General features: G+C 22.4%; 1 protein-coding gene across 5 annotated transcripts in view; it reads left to right on the top strand.

The window, feature by feature from the left end:
- The window catches only part of LOC112598705 (gastrin/cholecystokinin type B receptor-like), a 134,793-nt gene that overhangs the window by 103,266 nt on the left and 5,193 nt on the right, over positions 1 to 26,334 (top strand). For all 5 annotated transcript variants that reach the window (XM_025345253.1, XM_025345257.1, XM_025345255.1 and 2 more), the window contains 2 exons: positions 17,102 to 17,244; positions 25,904 to 26,019. In XM_025345253.1, the coding sequence (XP_025201038.1) occupies positions 17,102 to 17,244; positions 25,904 to 26,019 (259 nt within the window). The remainder of the gene's footprint in view (positions 1 to 17,101; positions 17,245 to 25,903; positions 26,020 to 26,334) is intronic.

The following is a 26,334-nucleotide window of genomic DNA, read 5'->3' as shown; positions in this document are numbered from 1 at the left end:
CATACATAATCGTGTATTTTTAATATCAGAGGAGGGGGTATTATACTTTTTTATAAGATAATAAATTTGAAAAACACAGTTGTTCATCAAGTACAATGTATATAAATAATATTATTATTTTAATACAATTATAGATTTTAAAAAAAATCAACAAGTGGAAAGTCATTATATAGTCATTATTCTTTAACAATAAATATTTATTATAATAATTATCAAAAATACATGATACAAAAATTGCAATGATCTCCAAAAATGTATACTGTATTTCCAAAGGAAAAATAAATCTCGCTTATTTATAAAAAAAAAACAGCTTTAAAAAAATATATATTATAACAAATGTCTTGAAATTCAAAATATATAATTTAAATCTTTAACTACACTCTCAAAATATAAGTTTCATATACTGATATTAGGAAAAATAATATTTTTTTTCACTGAACCTTTTTAATTTTTACTAAATATAAAATACATTCAAAAAAAAGAAACCTTCATAAAAAGTTTTTAACAATGTAGAATTATTCACGTAAACTTGAAGATTTGAACAAGACTTATAGATTTAACATGGCTTAACGAGGTTTAAGTATTACACTTACTCACATAAAACACCTAAATTTACGACATTATAAAGTACTGTTATAAGACTTTGAAATATAAAAATCAAGAATAATAAATTATTACTTATTTGTTTTTTAAATAATATATTTTATATTCAAAATTTGTGTATCTTGCATTAAAAAATATACATAAATAAAACAATTAACGTTCAGACTATAATTTATGAGTTTATAACCAATGAAATTTGTCATTTTGTAAATCTGTTAGATACATATTTACTAAATAATATATTTGATTTTAATTATTTTAAAAACATTAAAGTTTAGTGAAAACTTTAATAAAATTACCCTACTGATTAAAAAGTTATAAATAATTAACATGTTTTTTTTTTCAAAATGTTATATAATTAGAGTATATAATTCTACATTTACCAAACTATCTAAAGGACGTTGATTCCGGGTACTAAACTGACTATACTTAAATATTAGTGAGCCAACGTAATTTTTAATTGAAAAACTTTTACTTCCTGAACAGAACAAAAAAACAAAAATGCATAAGTTCTATGTTATGTTTTTGAGATCCGAGGTCTGTCATTATTTCACAGGGAACTATTAAACTAAAATACATGTTCACAATGATAAAAGTATATTGATAAATAAAAACTACTAAGCAAGAGAGTGACGGTTGATTTTTACATTATTCAGGGAAAATGTTAAGATTTTTGTCAAATGAAGTACAACAATAAAAAAATATTAAGTGATAAAATATCATCACTCTACATAACACAAAAAGTAATATAGTGAAAATGGTCATAGTATTGCATTGAAAATATTTTTATAATGTGTATGAAGATTGTTGATTATGACATATTCACATAGAAATACCCCCAAGACAAGATAATAATATATTATCCAATGCGTTATAAATAATTTTCTAACTTTGGTCAATATGTAGTACACGAAAAAAAACCTTTTAATATGTATTCGATTTGAACTATAACACACATAAAACATTTAGATTTATATCAGTGTGATGTGAATATAATTATATAATTTAAGCCCATAATACAGTATATTGTCTTTATACTTATTCATACGATGTTAAACGTCATGGTTTAAGGGCTGATTGCCTCCGTGTTTGGTCGACCGTATGGTTTATACGTTTTATTGGTTACTATGGTGATTTCGTTTTCTGTAATTTCTATATTGACATCAAACACGCGGAAAAACTCATATTATCGAACATGATGTATATGTTAGTAGAAATGTGAACTGCGAATACAAACAAATAATTTATAATACGCATCATTCATTTTTTTTTAAATTTAAACATATTATGCATATTTCAAAACAATTTTGATAATCATAATTATATAATGTTTATATAGAATAACAAAAAAAATTAACTGATATTATTATTATTATAAATTTAATTCCATAACGTTTTATGATAAGCTATAAATATAATATAACTACGCATATAGTTGTACACAAGTAACTTACAATTAATAGCATAATCAATTTTTCAATCTCCAGTACTGTCATTACGTCATATTTCTTCATTAATTTTGAGTTTACTTTTTCTCTAGTTTTATTTGTTTTAAATGATTAATTATTTCAAGATATTTTAATTGACTGAGAAAAGTATTGTTTTTTAAAATTCAATGACTTCGTTTAAATATTCATAACATTTAAATTCCATTTTTAAAAAGTATTTAAGATTATAGTAAACCGCATTCAATTACTTAATACTATACATGTACGAAGAAATATCCTGTAAAGTACAAAAATTCGACTAGCTAATTAAAAATATCAATTATTATTGTTCATTTATTGTTAATAAATTTTATCAAGATAGCTATCACTTTTATTATACCGATATGGCTATATGACTATACAGTTTTTAATAGTATAATAATGCGAAAAAATTTTATACAACGTGTTACAAAAGTGTCATATTTTATTATAATCTTCTAAAGAAATATATTTATAATAAAAAAAAAAAAAAATAATATTAGTTAAAATTTAATAAAATGATCAATATTATAAATTATTTGTTTGTATTTGTGGTTTATATTACGTGAACAATACACTCATTATCGGTATTCCAAATTTCCTGAAACATAAGCGAGTTAAGACACATATTATCTTTTTCCATTGGACTAATTCTTTTATTTTAAAAATCATCAAAAATATTTAAAAAAAATATAGATATAAATTTTACATAATGATAATATAATACCTATTTATTTCATCACATGTCAAAAAAATAAGTATACAGGACAATTAAATAGGTATGCTCATCCTCATTTTTCCCCTTTAATAATAGATTTATTCAAATTTTAAATATTTTAAATTTTAGAAATAAGTAATATTACGATTATAATTTTACTTAAGGACCTCAAGTTTTCAAACATATTTTTTTTTTTATTAATCTTTTTTAAGTCCAGCAACTAAGGCCATTAGCTGTGCATAGGAACAGTAGATATTTTATGTAAGGTTTAGTTAGTAGGATTGGAACACGTGGGCGTATGTGTGTGTGTCATGGATTTGCCACTAAGAATTCAGGTGGTCACCCATCCGAGAGCTAACAACGCCAGCCGATGCTCGATCTAAAAACACATTAATCTAGGCCAACCACCGTGCCACGCCAGACCACTTTCAAACATAGTAAAATTTCTAAAAATTCAAAGTTTTAATGAAATATAAATGGATAAAAAAATAATAATAATAATAATATTGGTGTAGTATCATGATTAATATGGCTTTTTGTATAGTCCAATATGTAGCTTTGATAAGCTAGCTCACAAAAAGATAAAAACTGACTTTAAATAAGTAAAAATATAAACTTTTCAATCATAATATATGTGAAATGTTTACCTTAAAATATTATATAAAGTATAAAAGTGAAATAGAAGTATTTCCAGTAGTTTTTAAAAGTTATCGGTTTTATTATTGAAACAAAAAATTCCACAAGTTTGATGTTTTTCAGAATGACACATTGGGTGATTGTAATACCTTGTGCATTGACAACATTATATTAAACTTTGCTAGGAGCTTTATAATATTTACGTTAGAACCACCTGTGGCTGAAAAAAATACGCTACTTTAATAGCATAAATGTCAAATAAAATACAGGCTAACATATTTTATCTTATTTTATATACAGAGTGGTAGTTTTAAAATTAGCTTTAAATTATGATAATAATTCATTTTTTGTGGTCAAAAAATTTAAACACAATAAATATATCGTGTATAATATCTTTACAAGTTTCTGTAAATTCAATCTTATCGAAGTTTAAATATTAAGACTGAGAAGAGAAAAAAATGGTCTTTCTATTATGGATTTTAGTAGGTAATTAATACGGTTAGGTTTTTATTGGATCTAATTGCTGAAAATTTAAGTTGTATGGGTACACATTTTTTTAGTTATTTTTTTTTTATTTAGAAGTAAACCGGTCCTAAAAATTTTATTTATTTACTGAAAATAATTTTTAGTTATATGAACATTATTTTAAATGTTAGATACCTAATTTCTAAGCTTTAAAAGTATGATATTTATTATTTAACTGAATATTATAGAAGGTAGATATTTATTGGAATTAATTATTTCTGAATATTTTATTTAAATATACGATGTATGTATTAAAAAGTAATAATTTAAAAAGAAGTTTAAAATAAATAATTCTAAATACTTGGAAGTATAAATATTTTTTTAATATGCATTTTAAATTTAAATGTATGTATTTTTTAAGCATGTTGTTTTTACAAGAATGAACGAATGTAAAATGTAAAGAAAAATATAAATTCACATTGATAAGTTTAACAGTAAAATATTTATACATAATAATATACATATAAATCAACATTCAAAATAAACTACATTATAAGTACAATCCTTGAATTTTTATCTAATAAAATTTCACAATCAGATGAAAGAAAGATTGTTAAGCACCATCAATCAAATGACACACAGAGGACTTGTTAGAAAAATCGACTTACAATGAAATCTCTTTAGTCGATTTCTTTGGACAAAATTTCGATAAGACGAATAGTTCTAAATTGACCTCTTAGGACCGTTTTAGAAAAAAAAATGTTTATAACTTATAAGACTATGATATAATATTTTAAACACTAGGACAGAAAACTGACTAAGTCTGCTTTTTACAACACATTTAACAAATGAAAACGGTTTTGTCTGTATTTAAAAATTATCTGTAGGTACATAACAAATATTCAATGAAAAAAGTGTGATTTGTAAAAAGTAAGACACTTTTTTTAGACCTAATGGTTTATAGTCGGATTATCTATTTTAGTCTATAGAGCATAATCCACTCACCACATATCCACGTAATAATTATACACTGTTATATAATAACTATAGTTATTAATATAATCGACTAAAATCACGTGACATTATGGGTAAGTTTTTTGGGTTCACCGTCATTATTCTGATTTTATACCATTTCATAAGACCGTACATATTACTTGTATGGTTATGTAATATATTCAGGGGTAGATAGGACTATTTTATGTTATCGGGAATTGAATTCAAGGACTCAGAAAGTCTATATTTTAAGTCGTATATTATTTTATTTTAATATAGAATTCGTTAGTCAGAATTATTAATACACATTTTTTTTTTTTTTTTTTAATACATTGGTATGTGCGACAATCTTACTAGTAATATCATCAGGGAAAATTTTAGTTTATATTTCTTTTTCAATACTTATTAACATTAAACTTTTTAAATGATCTTGTGATATTGAATTTCTAAGATAATTTTTTACATACTTAAGTTTTGGAAAACTTAGTTCAATCCTACTTGAGTGATTAAAAACGTAAATAATAATTAATATGCAAAATAAAGAGCTGGATAAGCATTACTAAATAAATTATAATTAACTATTACATTAAAACAATAAACCACATAGTATTTATCTTACGAGTATGTTTCCTAAATTCGTAATCGATGGTGTTTACATTTTCTTACCACATCATACTCTAAAAATAGATGATATTACAATATTATAATATTTAGTAATATATTCATTACCCATAATATACATAGAAACCTACCATATATAATTAACGTAAATGTAAATGTTTTTATTTCATTTTTAATTATAAACCAAATACCAATAAAATAAACTGTTTCAAAATTATATAAAGTTCGATATTATTATTATATTATTAATAACATTTAAAACATAAAATACCGTATTGATACTGGAGACCCCATATTTTGGTGTGGACAGGGGCCCACTGGGAAAATTCTGATTTCCCTCATAGGCCTATCTGCCCTTGGACGTAAATATATTATACATTTCAATAATACAATTATAATTATTCTTAAAGCCGATATGCATGCAAAACATAACACATTCAGTATTATGTGAATGATTCATTAAATATTTTTGATTCATAACATAATAGAACAGTTTAATAATATTCTGTAGAATAAGCCAACAATTTAGAAAATTTAATTTATTGCTATAGGTAGATATTGCTGAAATACACTCAAATAGTTATTGGTGATTAAAATGAAACTACATAATATTTTGTCTTGTATCTAACAGCCCAGTTTAATGAAAACAGTCAAGGTACAGTTAAATTACAATATTTTAACTATAAACATTTAAATACAAAATATGTTCTGTTTAATACTTATTACGATTGGTCGTAATCAATAGTTAATACGTATTTACATGGTTAGTGGTAAATTATTGTAAGACTGCTTTAATCAGTGTTTAATATTTGTATATTAAATTCAACATATTTTCAAACGGCAATATTATTATATTAAGTAAGTATTAGATTTCTCGTAAACCATTTAAATTCCTTGGATTTTCTCGATGTATTTTCTCTGAATTCAAATTAGACCATTTGTTAAAAATACTCTATCAGTTTTTAGTTTAGCCTACACTGGAATAAGAATCTCTTCTTTAGAACCCTCGATTACATACAGATTCACTAGCGGTTGAAAGAATTTAAAGCAAATTCCTTTCATTTGCTGCTTATTTTATTAATGTCCCGTATCCTTCACATGATTATAATTTCATTCTTAAAGTTTCAAGTTTATCCAGTTTTGATGATCGGAGACACATTGCGAATATATAATTTATTACTAAACTTTTATCCTATTCGATTATTATCTACCCTCCTTTCACAAATAAATTTTAAAGTTTCACCTCATTTTACAATAAATACACTTCTATTTTCCTCATCTATCTTATCGTCTACTTAAATCCCTTCACAATCGTTTTGCTAATGAAAACTACACTTAGAACTGTCCATATATTTTTTATCGAATGATATTCTACTAAGTCTTTTATTATTATTAATTATTTTGCTTAAGATATTGTTATAAATATCAAATAATACTTACTCTATGTTCTCGAATCATAATCTATATTTTTATTAACTGCATAAATTAATAAGTTTTCACATATCTCTATTATAAATTATAATCAATGACTAAAATAACATATTTTTTAATTTTAATGGTATCTACTTCACATAATTTATATATAAACTAATTATTACACAAACAATCGTATTTATACGCTTCAAATACCGATCATAACAATTATTATAAAATAAGCTAAGGCCATAATAAAGGTAAAATATAATTAAAAATAAATAAATAAATAAGCCACAAAAATAAATTATGAACAAAAGTACCAATATATCCGTATAAAAAGTTTTTAACAAAATTGATTGGTGGATTTCTTGTTTCAAGCCACACAAAATTTAATCATATAATACATAATTACACTATAGGTATAAAAAAGTGATGTTTTTTCTAAAACTGAAATTGCTTAAATCTCCAAATATCAATACCATACAATGATTAATTAATATAATGTAAAGTGTTTCTATTAGATTAAGTTTTAGTCGACGAAAACTAATACAAGGGAAAAAAAAAAATTTGGTAATACATAAAGGTCAAGCTATTGTTTTATAATATAATATACATTATATAGTGTACTACCGTACTAGTACATAGGCTTTCTCACTCAATAAATTCACAATCTGATCAAAATCAGTATACCACATATCCCCCTTTCTGATAAATCATCAGTTTAATATAATAATATTTATTTTTAATAATAAATTAATACCACAATTGAATCGAAGAAAATAAAATCATGTAGAAACTTGATATGACTGGCTAAATAAATACAACTTAATTATTTTTTTTATTAGTTTTTAGTGCAAAACTATTATAGCTCGACAATTACATAATATAATATAATATAATGATTAATATATACGCATAGTACATAAAAACGTAGTACACAAAACTACATAATATAATATATATTTGATTAAAACAAAATAATTATTAAATTATAAAACCAGTTTCCAGTTTAAAAGTTATTAATATTTTTTATGACATTTACGGAATTAGAGTTGAGGATGGAGAAGAAATCGAGAGGGGTATTGAAGGCATTAAGGGAACTGAATAAAATTATACGTTTAGTGGCTAAAGACAGACAATCAAAAGTAACATGTTAGAGGTTGTAAAATGTATCATTATTAAACATATAGTACTTAAACAAAAATTAAGCATAAATTATATATGAGTACTTTTTTTTTTTTATGTGGAGTAAAAAAGAAACAAAAATTAATAATGAATTAAAATGTCCACAACAACTTGGTGTTATTATAGTATTATCAGTGACAATTTATCGGAAAAACATTGAGGTCACTTTAAAAAAGATTTAGAATATTCAACGATAAACACAAATACATAATCAATAAGAAATAAGGCGCAAAGTTCTATTAACATGAGTACGTACTGAATAGCGTATCGTTTAATATACATTATTTATATAATATTATGTATATTTATATAATATCTATAACCATGTGGATATAAACGTTTAGTAGGTACAAAAAATGTATATACTTGAATTTCCGTCGTAATGATATACCTAGATTAATTCAACTGGAAATCAAAGATTTATAGAAAAAAATAAATATTTTTCTTTTATACCGATTTCTAAAAAAAACATCTACTCAATAGCCCACTATAGAAATGTTTGTGTATTTATCCACAAATCATCATTATTATGTCTATTTTATTTTTATGTAACTCATCCGATATAATACATATGGCACATGGGTACCATATCATCAAAATTATAACGAAAAATGGATTAAATGTGTTTTAAATAATAACATATTTAAACATTTAAGGAAAATGTGTTTCTTCATATTGTAATACCTAAGATTAAGTTATTAGATCAATCTTATAACGTTTTAACGACCTTTTAATTAGAACATATTGATCATTATAATATGGATAATATGGACAGCGAGTACTTCATTGTTGTATCTACACTTGAAATTTCAAAATATTACATTAAAATAATTTATAATTAACTACATAACTAATTAGTCGTAATAAATCAAATTTTAACAAATCGATATGTTGCATCCATTTCGCGGTCAGGCTCGTTTCGTGAAATAGATAAAAATGTCAACCAATTCACAAAACAGAATTTTTATTTCACACATCACATAATATATGGATAACTTTTTACAAAATGAACATAAAGATATAGTAGTTCGGAATTTGTTCCGTAATTTGTACCTACACATGATAAAACAAATAGTAGGTACGTGTATAATTTTTATCAATAGAAACAATTTATTATAATTATAATTATAATAGTTATGCATTATGAAAAACTATTAGGTTAATTTGTATTATAAATTATTAATAATAAGTGTCAAAATAATTAAAATTGTAAACCTCTTAGTTACCACACCGTGACAGTGTATGCGTCCAATAATTACTGTGCGTTTATTATTATGACTAGTTACTCTTTTATAATTATTATCATTGATTATTATTAATACTAATAATTTATAATCAATGTTATTATGTTAGAATATCAGTATGTAATTATTTGTTTATTTTATATTAAACTATGCTTACTTTCTTTCTTTCTTGTTTTTTTTTTTTATTTATTGTTTTGCAGGTTAATTTACGCTTTACAACTACGAAAAGGACATCAAAATTTTTCAAGAGATAGTTACATATTCTCACCTTGTTTTTTATTTTTAAATTCTTATAATTATTTTTTTTAAATTTTTATCTCATGAGTTAAAAAATATTATTATTTTGAATTTTTATTAACCTGTTAGCTTTAGCATGAATGTATTGAATTATTATTTCAATTTCGCCCATAGAATGAGGTTTTTTACTTGGTTTATCGGTGTAAAACAAAAAAAATTCAACTTTTTTATCGAACAATTTAATTTTGATTTAATAAGTATAAAAAATATTATAATAAATTTCCTGGAATTTTAAGGTATCACAGGTTATTAATATAAACATGTTTTTATTGATAAAAATTATACACATATTTTTTGTTTCGTCATATACAGATTACGGAACAAGTTTTGTACTATTAATTATCCATGTTCGTTTCATGAAAAATTTCCGTCATTGTGTAATTACATGATATGTAAAAAATTAAGTTCCGTTTAATATAATGGATAAAAATTTCATCCAGTTCACGAAGCGGGTCAGAACGCTAAATAATTACGATAGATATACTTCAAAAACTATTCTTTTTTGGAATATAAAATTAAAAACCAATCTTATAATTCAAAATAACTACAACCTTAATAAATAATTACAATAAAAAGTTGTAAAAAATATAACTTTTTTTCAAAAGTATAGTTTTTCAAAGACATTAAATTACATATTTCATTTATTTACTCGTTGATTTTTAAAGATTAGTTATTATTACAATAACTCTTATAAATACACAATGTAATATTTATACAATATTATACTATATACGTTTAAGTAGGTAGTATACTAATAATATGTAACATACTTAAGTAATTAAAATACAATTTACATATTGTAAATAGTTGGTTAACTAATATAATATGTATATTGTATATATAATAATGTACACATTTAAATAATAATTTTTACAAAATAATAATACCGTTTTGGAATACATTTTATATTAATATAATACCGTGGGAATTTAAATATAACATACGAGTACATGCAAGGCATTTGTAAAATAAGTAATAAACATAACAATAATATTATAATAATATATTATTAGATATCATGTGATTGCAATATTTACAATCTTACATTTAATTTATATAATCTTATAAGTATAAACGTTTTATATGCATTTTATTAGAATACAAAATTATGATAATTAGTAATAACTTATTACTTATTACTATACCTATACACCTTTATAGGTCTTCAATTAAATACTTGTACGAATATCTAATGTCACCTTTTCCACTGTTATCTTATACTCATAATAATATTCAATATTATTTTATATATTTGATTATCTGTACTTTATCAGATGTTACTTGTAAGTGTTGAGCTTTATTAAAAAAAATTTGAAATGTTATTTTAACAATAATAATGTTATTTACAATAAGCCTATGACCTGAATTAGTTACTTAATTTCTTAATAAACAGTATAATATAACTAACGGATAATTAAAATATATCACATAAAACCTCAAACAAATAGACAAACAACTATAATATTAGATACAACTAGTAAGTAAAAAAAAATTAAAACAATTTCTCCGCTCAATTTTTTCTTTATCATCCACTACTATATCGATTGTTATATTTACAATGTTGTGTAATGTCAATATAATTTTGTGTTTTCAAAAACTTAATGAGTTTCTATACTGATATTTCCTTTATATGCTTTACTTTATTTATAGTCCAGATTCGATAAAGACAATTATTTTAAATGTATCACAAACAATCGATACAATTTATAAAAATAATAGTCTAAGTTAAATACATTGGTTTTTCATAATTATTTCTAAATAGATAGGTAAGTATATAAATTGATTTTTTTCTCATCATAACAAAAATAAGGTAAAATTATGTATTTAGAATGTTTTAAATATTTATAATATTTATTATATTTCAAAATTTTAAATCAAGTTTAACACTTTAGTTTTTAATTTTATAATGAATTATCAAAAATATTTTATAAAACGCCAATTTATTTTAATTAATATAGTGTCTTTACACACATATTGTATTATTTTTTATCTGTACATTTTAATAAGGCTCCGATCTATATTTATTTTAAGTTCAATCTTAATATTATCATGTTACACTAATATTTTATTTATTGTATATTATATATTATATAATTAATTATATGCATAAGGTATACATTTTGAACCACAATAATTAATTTTTAAAATCTCAAATAACGTCAATTACAATCAATAAAATGTGAATGTGAGGTTAAAACTCTATATAACCTATACTTATTTTCATTGCAAAAGTACTAAAAACAAGAACAAAATATCAATTTTAAATTAGTTTCTAGACAGATTTTAATAATTAGAAAATAGAAACACCAATAAACAAATCTATATTATCGGATATTATATTAACTATACGTAGAACACTACTCACAGCTGTATCGGGTAACATACACTATAAAACGCGAAACATAACATGATAAAAATGTCTCGTAAAATAAACGTATATTTACTTCTTGATAGTAATTCTCTAAGTGTGTTAAAGCTCTGACTTAGTAAACAGTACTAAACACGAACAAATAGAACGAATCCAAGTGGCTTTTATTTATTTATTTGGTTACTGACATAAGTCTAAATACAAAATTAAGTCCAATAATTAGAAATTACAAACTAATTGAGCTATTATAGAATTACGTCAAATAAAATAAAAGAAAAAACAATAAAACAATATTAATAATTACAATATATATCAAAAATAAATAAATAATAATAATAATCAGTCATTACTAATAGAATTACCATTATTTATACAATATTAGTCGGGAAGAATTGCATATTAAAGCCATATAGGTTAGGTTACCTATGAAAATCATGAGTTATAAAATAAAAATTGATCATTAACATTAATGTTTTGTCTAACATTATGACAGTTAATATTAAAGTCAATAAAACTTAATATATATGAATAAAATTATTCATTTTATTATTTAGAATACATAAATATATATATACATATTTTTTTTTAGGTAACATATTAAGAATCTCATCATATTATTTTGATTAAAGATTTATAAAATTACTAATTTTGTTTTAATCAGAATGAGGGAGCCTTTCGATATTCAATTTAAAACTAATAAAACACAAAATGTATTTTGAATAAAGTACAATATGATTGGAAATACTAATAATATTAGAGTCTCAGATAATTTCAGCATATTCTAGATGAAACCTAATGATATAAGTGAATAGACATTTAAAGGTTAAAGGATCGTAAATTGGAGAAATAATTAAACACGTTAAGACCGAACATAGAGAAAGCTTGATTTTCAATAGAAATTATAGGAGGAGAGAATATTATGTTTAATAGTATCTACAGCAATGCGTTTAATTTATAGTATTTCTTTATATACATAGAAAAATATTATTCAAATATAATTATAAAATCAACATTACGAAATTATAATAATTAAAAAAAAATTTCAACTAAAATCATGTATTTATTTCATTGAGCCATTTTCAGATATTTTTCCGTTATTTTAAAATGATTAAATGTCAACATAATTTTATTTAATAATCTCAATGCATTTCGAATAAACATAAATAATTTAAAGTAATGCATATTTATAAGGTAAGCATTTAATTAAAAAAATTAAATGCCTAGCAGTCCTATTTTATTATTGACCATTTTAGACGAATGATGAATTTATTTATTTTACCGCGATGTTATTTATTATTGTTATTTTTTTTATTTTGTTTAAACATTTAATATTAGAAAAAAAATTCTTCAATTTTCAACTGCATTATGTTTTTTAATAGGAAAGGAAATTTTACTACTTTGAAAGGATTTATAAACTAATAAGTTTCCAATACTTTTTTTGACAATTAGATAAACAAAAACTATTTATATACAAACAAATAACCGTATATATTTATAACTATTACTATGTGGTTTTATTTTAAAAATATTTTAACTCTTTTAACTATTTATAAGCATGATGAATTACCGATATTTGAATAATTTTGTCGATAACAATTTTCACTTAGTTAAAGCACTTAATAAAAGGTTCCTCATAAGTTATGATTATTAGGATTAAATAAAAAAGTTTTTTTTTAGTTTTACATGTATATATAATATACATGACGCTTAAACAATCATTTGGACAAACTTTAAAGTACCTAGGGTTATTTGCTTTTGAATTAATTACAACAAAATAACAAAATTGATTTTGTCAAAATGTAAAATAAAAAGCTGATAGAAAGAAGGGTTACACAATTGTATGCAGAGAACATACATATATATATATATGCTCGTATATTTTATTTTCATGATTTTTTTTTTTAATCGGTAGTATTTAATAATGTTTCACCAATACGAATTTATAAAAATAAAAATGCAGACATGAGTGGTTAATAATGTACAGCTATTTGAAGTTCATCGATTTAGGTATCTGATAGCATTGCAGAATCCTACCCCTCGACGTTACTATACATGTCGTCATTGCCTTATTTATAGTTTTTTGTTTGTGATTCGGTAAATTTTCTCTTCCACTGAGAATTTAAAACAATGACAATACACCAACGTTTAGTGTAATCTGTTACAGATAAAGTTGTACTTTCAATAAATACACTTCCGCTTTTATCTATTATTTTCAAACAAGAAAACAACTTTAATTAAAATAGATATTTTAATGAAAAATAAAACCTATCGATATTAAAATAGATCATTGTGTAAAATATTTTTTATTAATTTATTTTATAGATTTTCTTTGTAGACATCTGTTTACTTTAGAAAATACAATAGCATATATACTTAAAAAATATTTTACAAGCTTTTGATATACTTATCTATGGCCATTAGAAAGAGTTTTTTGATTGAATTTAAGTATAATAGTTAAGAATAATTCCTAATATTTTTTAAGATTTATCTTAAAATTATAACATAAAAAATAAATCAAAGCACGCACATTGTTACTTGACAATAGTAGTTAAAATATAATTTCTAAAAACTTTAAGCCATTCTTGAGCATAGATTCTTGCATTAATTAATATTTTTCAATCATTAAAATATATTAAAAAAAATTCTTCGCATTATGTTTTCAAGAAAATGTAGGTTCCCATTCTAATTTTTAATATTGAACTCCCTTCCTATACTATCACTTATAAAGTAATGTGAGAATATATAATATTTACAAAAAGTTTTAGATGATGATTTTTTTTTTTTTTTTGTACATATGATGTATTTTTATGATAGAATGTTCGACGAGTTCTTTGTCGATTTTGGTAGGTTTAGAGTCAATTAATAATTAATTATAATTACATTTAGAATAATATTATATTTTTTATTATGATTTCACAGTGTAGACAAGGGTTTTTTAATATTGATACTTAGTGTTTAATTTAGGGCATTAATGATTTATGGTAACTTTTATAGGGAAATGCAATAAATCATATTTTTCAATTTCAGCCCATCTTAATATGGACATAATCGTTAATTTCTTTATTTTAATCACCATTATTAAAAAGTTATTTTATAGACCAGCTTTTTAAGTTCTTACAAAATATTAAACCGGAAAATAAATCCATACCTAGCCAAATTAATAATCTCTTTTCCCAGCAAACAATAAAAAAAGTTTTTTGATTGTAATTGCAGTTATACTACCACGCCACATTATATTAATATTTTTAATTACGGCGTTAAATTTTATAACTCACACCATTGTTATGGACATTAAATGTATTATTTTAGTAAAGATTGTATTATTATATTATTTAAAATCAACTAAATTTGATATTAACGAAGATATAAAATGTACTCATATGTACATACATAATGTATATTAGCTACTTATAATTACTTATTATGTTAAAATGTGACTGTTTTATTTACAGCAAAAATCAAATAAGTCCGTACTTGCAGTTATACCACATTATATATTATTATATTTGAATAATATAGTAACATCTTAAAAAACCTCTTACGAACGATTTGATATGAATCTGTATGAGATTTAAAAAAAAATGTATTTGTTTATTGCAAAATTAAATATATTTATTATAAATTAAATTTGTGAAGTATTCTTAAAAATGTACTTACACTGTTCTAAAGTTAAAATAACTAACAGAAAAGTACAAATACCCGTGTTGGAAATGGTATTTGTGACAAAGAAAAATTCAATTTCAAGCAAAAACATCTCTTGATTTTTTTTCAACCAACTAAACATAATCCAGTAATAAAGAAATGTTCTTTTCGAGAAATCTTAACCATTTACGGTAGTTTATACCAAAAAAAAATTATGTACTTACAAATATATTCAGAAAATGTTGTCGTTCTTAAAGTTCGTAAAGTCAAAAAATATTACTGAGTAAACTAAAAATAAAATAATAGCTAGGATATTACTTTTTTTTTTAAGTTTATGCAATTAAATGTCTCGGATCATAACACTTTTGCGCCTCAGTCGTGCAAAATGACAAATGCACTCCACTAGGTTATCAAGACCATTTAATAACACATCACAATAACGTCCAAATATAGCGTAATTTTCTGCGTATATGAAAGCCGATCCTTAAATAATGATTAAATCAGTTGGCAACATTATTTCCAAGAATTTAAACACGCTAATGTAAAACATGAGAACCATTTCCTCGGAAATTTTAACATTATTCCTATATATAAATAGAGCATTGTTCAAAAACTTAAACATCATAACTCTAAAATTTTTAATTATAAGAGATTAAATTTGCATAAATAACAATAAAAAATAATTTTATTAATATACCATATTTAATATTTACGTGTAAAGCTTATAAATAGGTACATTTTTACACGTAATGATAATTGGTAACTATATTAACACCTCTAGCGAATAGATAATAACTTTAATTTTTTTATCACAGTATAGACTATAGAGTTAAATCAGAGTATAAATCTATTAAATATATTCATATATAAAACTGTAGTTTTAAATACTATAACTAGTGATAGAAATTAAAGTCAAAATACTATTAACTTTACATACAATTGTATATATTACGACAGAATCAAAAGGTTGTACTTTTCTCTAGACCACATCACATAGGTCGTTAATAAATGTTCAAAGAGCTTGAATTCAATAACAAGTTATCCGTCTAATTAAAGATATATATTTACATTTATAATATAATACGATGACCAACGTCGTAGCCTATATTATATAATACTTATATATTGGTAACCTTCATCAAAATTCGTTTTATCACTGTTATTGAATATTAATGCAATCAACGTTTACATCAGATAAAATTTAAAAAATCATAGATAAGTACTATAACATTTCAGGTTCAATGAAATATGAATTATAATATAATATGTATAGTAATAAATATTTTTAAAGTATACCAATGATTTATTAGCACCTACAAATGCTAGATAAGGGTGGTAAGAGGTAATGCAGTTTTCACTATGTCTACCACTAATAAAAAATATATATTTATATAAAATAAATGAAATATGTATGCTAAAGTTTGTTTTTTTTTTTTTATTATTATAGTGTAACCAACTACTTTTTGGTGAACTTATCCATCGCTGATCTCCTAGTGACATTCATATGCATGCCAATGGCAGTAGGACAATCGGTGACCGGCTTATGGTTGTACGGCGAGACTATGTGCAAATTAACATCGTATTTACAAGGTATAATAACTGGTTTATCGATGCTATATTAAATGTAAACACACTAGCTTTTTTTTTAAATTAATACAATACATAATTTGTATAATAAAAAATTTAGAACTAAGTGTTAATGTAGAATAAAAATAATAATAAGTACATTTTAGTTGCTTGTAACGATTGGTCGTATTTTTGTCTATGTGTTTTGTTATTTTGTATACTTATCATTTATTGATAATAATTTTATTTTAAAATTTTAATCTATAGTTGACATTTCTAATGCTGAAATGATTAGATATATGAAAAATACTAGTTTGAAGTTTTGTACAAGTTTATAGAATAAAAACGTGTCTCAATAACTTAACCCCAACTTCCAGCGAGTGGAGTTTAAACGAACTTATATGAAAAAAAGATGCCAATGAAAGTAATTGAGTCACTAGATATATTCAATGTATGTCATATGCACTTTCTAAAAAAAAAACTAATTCAGCCCAAGAAAAATAATGTTTGAGTATACAACAATAACGTTTAGAAAATATATAAATACAACCTATAATAAAGTTTTACGTATATTTGGTTCTTAAACGTAACTGCCAAGAGTTTATCGATTCTTTGTGCTTAGGTGTTTTTTATTTTTTCCTTTTTTGATTATTTCTAGAATATTGGTCAATGATTCGAAACCCACATCAAAACTATCTTATCAAAAAATAAAAACGAATACAAAATCGTATTCTTTATATTTTAGCATATAAAACCTACTAAATGTATACAACACTTCAAATTCTAGTCATAGAATTTAATATTGAAACACTATAATTTCGAAGACAATAAAATAATTTATGTTGGTGTTATGACTTACTTAACTTTGAAATCAGTTTATTTGAAATATTGTCTTAAATTTTTTTTAATATTCTTATTTGCACATTTAGTACTTCTACGTTATTTTTAATTACTAATAAACACAAAATTATTGTCTTATTACACCAGTAGACCATATATTAACGTTGTTAAGCTATCTAAAAAAAAATTAACTTACTTTTTTAATCTTTTCCTGATATAAGATTTTTAATTGATGGCTTCTAAGATTGTAGAACATTTATTTTTCTCATCATAAATTAAATTTGTTTCTACTTAGTGATACAATGATACTTAATATTTATTCATCTATTATACATATATCGAATATTAATGTATAATATCTATTTATCTATGTATATACTCTATGTCTACAGGCGTCTACGAATAATAAATAAATAAACAAAACAATGATAATCATGTAAAGTTTTTCAAACTAAATTATTTTATTTCTTTGATACTATATCTTAAAGATGTCAGTAATTTGTATTTTTGGTTACCTAAAAACGAATACTCTTAACAAATTACATATTAATTATTACTGTAGCTCCTAAATGTAACTACAGTGGAAACTATTAATTATAGGGAAACTATTAATTATATTTTGTATTAATAACCAAACTTTATTACATTTATATTTACATTGTGTATATTTTAATGTTATATTTGATTCCTATAAATTACTTATCTTTTTCAAACTATCTACCAAAAATTTTAACTTTTTTTTCATGTTTATTTTGTAAAATTCAAATTGTTAATAATTTATTGTATAAATCTAATAAAGCTAATAAAGCACAAGAATATAAATTGAAACAAGTAAAAAAAGATTATAGAATCATTTTTCATTTTTTTCATATATTAACAATGGACAATGTTAACAGTGAAGATCTTTATCAAATTATAACCATAAAAAAAATCTTCGAAATCTGTTGATACGTATAATGATTGAATTTAAAAGAAGATAATAATGATATATATATATATATATATATATATATATATATATAAGGTTCTTAAAACTATGTTATTTATAAAATGTGTATTATTATTTGTTAGCTCATGAACACTAAAATAAATAAGATTGTACTTTTTCAATGCCATTGATGCGATGGTAAGAAAAAAGTACTCTTTTAAAAATCATAGTTCATTCTTCATTCGTTTTAAATTTTAAAATCGATTCGATAATGTTATACAACTATTTCCTATTCTTAATGTGATAAGCGTTTGTAAATCGCTGGTTCATAGACAATTCTGGAATTGATACGCGATCGAAAAACTATTTAAATTGCACGTCGTTACCTATACCAAAGTAAAGAAGTTATTCTATGTTTTAAATGTTTTGTAAGGAACTATACTTTCATGTTTGGTACTTAGCTCGTTTTGCTAGTATGCCTTCAAAATAAAACTTATATAAACACAGTACACATATAGATTGAGCTGCTTTAAATAGGTATTGGTTTATAAAAAAGCTAATGTGGTAATATGTATACGCATAATAAATATATATAAAGAAAACAAGTCTCAAAAAACGATGCTTTAATAGTTTAAATCTTTTGATATAATTTAATCAACTTAATACTTCACCTAAAATCTAAGTCATATTACGTTTAATACTCTTTTTAAATATTTTTATTCGAAGTGATCAATAATCACGAAACTAAATATTCCAAATTTATTATAGCTTTATACTATACAGTATACATATTATAGTATAATTTAAATATCTTGAATTATTCTAAAGCTATTTCAAAATTAACTAAAATTGATTTTTTTTTGACAATGTGTTATGTATGTTTGAACTATAAAAAATAATTTGCCTTGAGCTAAAAGTTTAAAAATTAATTATTAGTTGAAATTATTTCAGAATCATATATTTATAATAACTAATAACCAAAATATATATTGGCCAACATTTTCTAAAACACACTATACTTGTAAAATATTATTAGGTAAATTAAATTCATTTTCAATTAAACAGCCAGAAAATGATTGAGTCTAATTTGTAACTTATTTACACCTTATTGAAATACTATATATTATACCTGTCTACACTTAATTAAAATTTTATTATGAATAAAATAATAAATATATTTAATGAAAAACGAATATCTTCTAATTGTTTTAGAAATAAATTTTATTAAAAAATATTACTTATTCATCCTGAGCTGGTCTTATTCGGATAGAAAAACTATTTTTCTATGATAAGAGTAAACCCCGTTTTTTGTGGTACAAATTTACAATTTTACCTATTATTGATCGAGAAGCTAAAGAAAAAAACATTTATACTATTTATACTGAAAAGTTTAACCAAGGAAATACTTATAATTATAACCAAAATTGAGAATGTATTCATAATATTGTAAATTAACAACAATAATTTATTATTTGTTGATCATTAAAAAATTCACATATTCAAATAATTATTGGAGGACATAAAAATTGAAAAAAAATAAGTAGATAAGAATTCGAATACTATATTATTTAATATATGTCGATTTATTTTGATTTAAGTTAGTATCATAGTGATAAAAAAAGGTTGGGAATCACTGAAAATAACCCTTAGTTTAATAATACGAGTAAAATTATACATGGGTACATATTGATTCTGATTTTTTCATACTCGTTAAGTAATACTTCAATGAAAATAAATCTAATGATGTCCACATAGAGTACTATAATATTTTATGCACTCTTTATTTGATCAAGTCAAAATGATAAGCTATAAGTTAGTTTAGATGTTATAATCAGTGTTGGAAAAATTTCTTTTAAAAACAAACTCATTCCTGTAATAAAAAATTGTCTACATAGTATATTTTATTAGTTATTGACAAAATTATTATGATACCATTACTAACAATTTGTAGACAATTTTATCATTAAAAATAATGTGCGTTTAGTTTTTTTTTCACAACTTGCGTACATATTCTTCATACATAGAAACTCTTTTCTATTCCTTGTTCGGCTTGTTCTAATATTAGAAAAAGGACGAATTATTTTCTAACACTGTTTATAATATGATTATTATATGAGACAAGAAGAACACTTTGACTTAGTGCAGGTATACTTGTACATTAATTTTTATATTATAATAAAGTTACTTTTAAATAACTGAAAAGCCACCCTGCAACGTATACATTATGTATAAATATATATCTACGTTTAAATAATTTGATCCCAAATTAAACATCGTCGAAAGCTGTATCGGTAAGAGGTCACAATCAATTTTGTCAATGACTCTACGATACAAAGCTGCTAAAATAGCTCCATGAGCGTATGTGCTAATCATTAAGTCAGTAATGGATATAGCACATTTTGCAAGGACGGCATTACCGGTGGCTTATATAGATCATCGATTAAGGTGGCTATAACATCATGGATTGATTTTTATTTATATATTTCCATAAACCTTATACCGTAGTTTAAGTTCTACATAATATATTCCCATAAATTCATAACCAATTTATCAATAAATAAACAGCAAATGTTTAGCTTTTCTTCCATCCATTAACTAACAATACCTAATAAAGTCAAAACATACATTTAGATATAGATAAAATAATTTTATTTTGAACAAAAAACATAATTATTTTAAAAACAATCAATGCCTTTGAAAATATTTGTTTACATAATTTTTAGTTATGACAAAACAATATTTTTGAAAAATATCATATTTTTACTAATATCTTTTATTATTAGAGTTTTTTTTTTCTTAATTTATATAATTTTTCTATAAATCATATCGTATATTAAGTATTAAGTAAGCAAAAATATGTATTTTTTACTGTTTATTTTATACAGAAGTATATTAATTAAATTTTTACTCATGATAGTTTTTTTTTTATCTAACACATCCTAATGCATAAAAATATCTATTAAAACGAGAAAAAAATAATTAAACAATATTATGAACTTATTATACAAAAGCAAAATTAAACATAAAATTATTTATTTTATTATAAGTTTATGCATTTATTAAGGCAATAGTTCTAGTTTGTAACTAAATAAATAATAGATAAGATAATGTAGACAAATAGCTTTGAAATGTCAAACCAGCGCTTATATTTGTATTAGTTTTTCAATCGTCAATTAAACTCTAAATTCCAAAATAAATAATTATTTACATTTTTATTTTAATCATATTATTATAACTATTAAAATAAAAATATCATCATACATCAGTTAAAACTATTTGTGAATATTATCATGTTTAATTCAAGTAAAATGCATTTTATTAAAAATCCAGAATCCATGAACGCTAATTAAACTTTTACAATACCTACCACATTACATTTTACGATTTATTTTTTACTAACAGTGGTTAATTGTATCCAGCTATTATCTTACAGATATCTTCAATATTATTTATTAAATAATTAGTATTTTAAATGTTTATTTCTGTTCGTGCATTCTATAAAATACGTTAATGCTATATTATATAGTGTAGTTGTCTGCGAATAATTTTGGAACAAATCTGTAGTTAATGGTGACGCTTGATTTAATTAAAAAAGGAAAACGGCTAAACATCTAAGTTGTCAAGTCACAAACTTAATAATTATTTAGTAAAATGTCCAATTAAAATTTGATTATTCGAGATATATTTCCGGGCTGCTTGTAAATGTTTTAATTCCTTGTTTAATAAAAGAATCACTTGTTTATTACATTATATTTTATTATATTAATTTATCATTTTAATTATATAAAATAAAATTATTTATTAAAAAAAAATAAAGAAAAAATAGTCAATTTGTAGCTTACTTTTGTATATATTTTAAAAATTGAATATTACTCAAATTACTAATTTGTGTCAAGTATTTAAATAGTATTATATTTTAAAGTTACAACAAGAAATAAATGAGGTTTTACTGAATTAAGTATAAGCATTAAGCAGATATGTACGAGAATAAATAAATATAATTTAACACTCTATATGTATAGCTTCATCAAATTATAAATAGAAGGTGTTACTAAATTATTCCTTTTGTATAAAAGCCAAAACAAAAAGATATTTACACACGTATTATATTATTATTATAATTCATTACTCGTAATCATAAATCATATAAAAATAAATGTATAAAAAAAAAATTTAAAAAACAACAAAAATTCTCAGTGGAGGATAGAGTTTTCATCGTAAATCATATTATTCGAAAAAAGGATCCTAAAATCAAACAAAAAATACTATAGAAATATGTCATTTTAATTTTTTTATAACTAACCTAATGTATTAAAAATTGTATTGCAAAAATATTTTTCGATTATACATTACAGCGAAATTAAATTAATATTTATTAATTATAACAAAATATTCGTTTTTCTATGTTATTTGTGCAATTAATATTTTTAGTATTATTTCCTTACTTTTGGGAAAATTTCTAATATAAATTAAGAACAAAATTTTTCTTAAGCCTAATTAGTATCAACAAGATAAAAATTTTTCAATCAATAATAATACTTCATAAAACGATTAGAATGAATTCTACTATAAGAATAACTCCTTAAATTATAAAAAAAAAATCAATTACAGACACAACACTAAATAATTCACACATCATTAAAAAAATCAATTAATTTCACTCTGAATCTAATGTTAAAAAAAAAAAATAATAATTGAAACCTTATTTTAAGTTTGGCATGCACAGATTTTAATAGTCTGGAAAAGGTAAGAAATTTGATTAAAATACTATCATCTACATGTTGTAAATTAAAAAAACAAACCATAAAGTAATTAGAGGGTGCATGTATATCAAATAAAATGGGAATTTGAATATAACTCTGTTGTACAGTAGATGTCTAATGAGCCATTTAAATGGCTAAATTTTTAATTCAATAACGATAAATGATTCTTAGCGGAGACGGTTTATCAGCATGTATCTAAGTATATTAAATCATGATATATTTTTTGATATTGTTATTAATGAAATTTATTTTATTATTAGCATTAGCATTATGGTAGGTTGATTTAGTTTATACTAAAAACATTGAATTTATTATATTGGTGATTTTTAATTATTACAATAATATAAATTTATATCATATTATATTATTGTTATTACTTTTGAGTCATACTCAAAAATTTCAAAAATAGTCTGCATGTAGTACAATCAAATATTCATTTTAATTTCAATGAGTTTAAATTGAATGATCCTTAAAATAATTATTTTTAAGTACTTTGTCACTGTCAACAGTATCAACCTTGATCGAGCAATAAGCAAATAACTATTTCCAATTAAATTTTGAAACTTGCAAAATAAAAAACGGAAAAAAACATTCTACTATCTTACTATTTTTGCTATTCAGAGCTAAAGAAAATTAAGAGAATTCATAACTATTGTATTTTTTTGATAATAACTTTTTTCTAAAAAAGTATTTATCAAGCACTACATAAAATTAGTTTTTGATATAACTTTAAACTTATAAATTATTATTTGGAAATATTTTTAAAATACGATTTTTATCAAAAATAAATTTAAATAATGGTTATAACTCACCTAGTTGTTGTTATAATATCTATATTATTATAATTTATATTTTACAACATATTCTTATACTTAAACAATAATTCTAATAAATGAGTTAACTACTTACCAGAAAATACATATACATACGGATATACTATACTGTTAAATGTATTTGATTTATTTCTTTGTATTGCATGATTTACCTATTAAACACTTAACCAAAGAAGAAATGGAAATCACTTTCGTATATAATTTTTAAATGGCAAAATTATAGTTCAATAACAATTATATTAACTAATATGTTAATTTAAAATAAAATAACAAAATATTAATGTGGAGTGTAGTACCAGTATATGTACGGACACTAGAATAAACTTTTTATAATGCAAGGATTATATTCATTAAAGTGAAAATAAAAACCTTCAAAATGTACGTTATTGAAATATTGTTAAAAAAAAGAAATATTTTTCCAAATTTTTGATAAGTACAACAATAAGTAAATTATATATTAACAAATATAAGTGTGATACCAAAAAAATGTATAATAATATGCGTTTTACACGAACATTTTTAAAAATATTGAATTCAAATAATGTTAAAATAGAAACTAACCTATATAATATTAACGAGAACCCTTATTCAATTCTTTTTAGCCATAATTTTTTTTTTCATTTTATAAATAAAGTATAATACGTGTTCAATTTCTTACCATCATAAAACTTTTATTAAATACATACATAATATTATGTAAATTTATTTACTCGTTTTAACTACCAACCTAACCTATTACTAACATTTTTCATAGAAAAAACTCATCATTATTCATTGCATAAGCTAAAAGCTACACGATTCATTTTGAATAAAAAATAATTCATAAAATAAAAAAAAATATAACTTGTAAAAAACAATTCAACTTCAATATCAACATTAATCAATTAATAAAAACATAATAACTTATATAAAATATTATAAAAATATAAATTAATTACGAAAAGTTGTTTATCTTTTGAAAATGTAAAAATAGATTAAATAATATCATATGTCTGTATGTTTACTAGCGTAGACTATCTAAACATATAAACAATCGTTATTGTGCACCTAATAATATTTAAATTGAGATGACACAAGATTTTAACAACAGTAAAAGAAAAATTAGAAAAAACCTCTGTAAAATGTGTGTAAATTTACTTTTATTTAAAATATTTACCAGACACATATAGTATGTTGTATCTTTAATAGTAAGGCAAATAGTTGTACTAATGTACTATAAAGTACAAACTTATAAGTTAATTATTTAAAATCCTGTCACAAGACATATACGAGTATAACAATTATATAAAACATTATTTATAATTTTATTTTATTTATAGGTGTTTCAGTTGGTGCAAGCGTTTTTACTATAGCTGCAATGAGTATTGATCGATATTTAGCAATCGAACATTCGATGTCATTCAGAAAGGTGCTCAATCGAAAATCAACCATCTATGTAAGTTAAAAACATGTTATTATAATGTAAAGTATATGCATTTATGAAAAAGTAATAATCATTATTAATGTCTTAACTAATACATTAATAAAAAGTATGCAAATAATACCATTCAGTCGAAAAATAATTAATTTTATATTTTAACGTTATTAAAGTTTAGAATCGAAACTTTCGTGAATAATATTTTTAATATGCTTAAAATATACTTTTAATAATATATTTCAGTGCTATTTTTTAATAAAATAGATATATAAATTATAACTATTGTGAAATTTAAATTATAATCTATGTAATTCATCCTTATACGAAATATAC

This window comes from Melanaphis sacchari, unplaced genomic scaffold, assembly GCF_002803265.2.
Source record: "Melanaphis sacchari strain LSU unplaced genomic scaffold, SCAv2.0 Contig4_pilon_pilon, whole genome shotgun sequence".
In the NCBI taxonomy this organism is placed as follows: Eukaryota; Metazoa; Arthropoda; class Insecta; order Hemiptera; family Aphididae; genus Melanaphis; species Melanaphis sacchari.
The sequence above is the reverse complement of the archived record's forward strand: the minus strand, read 5'-3'. Positions and strand labels throughout refer to the sequence as shown.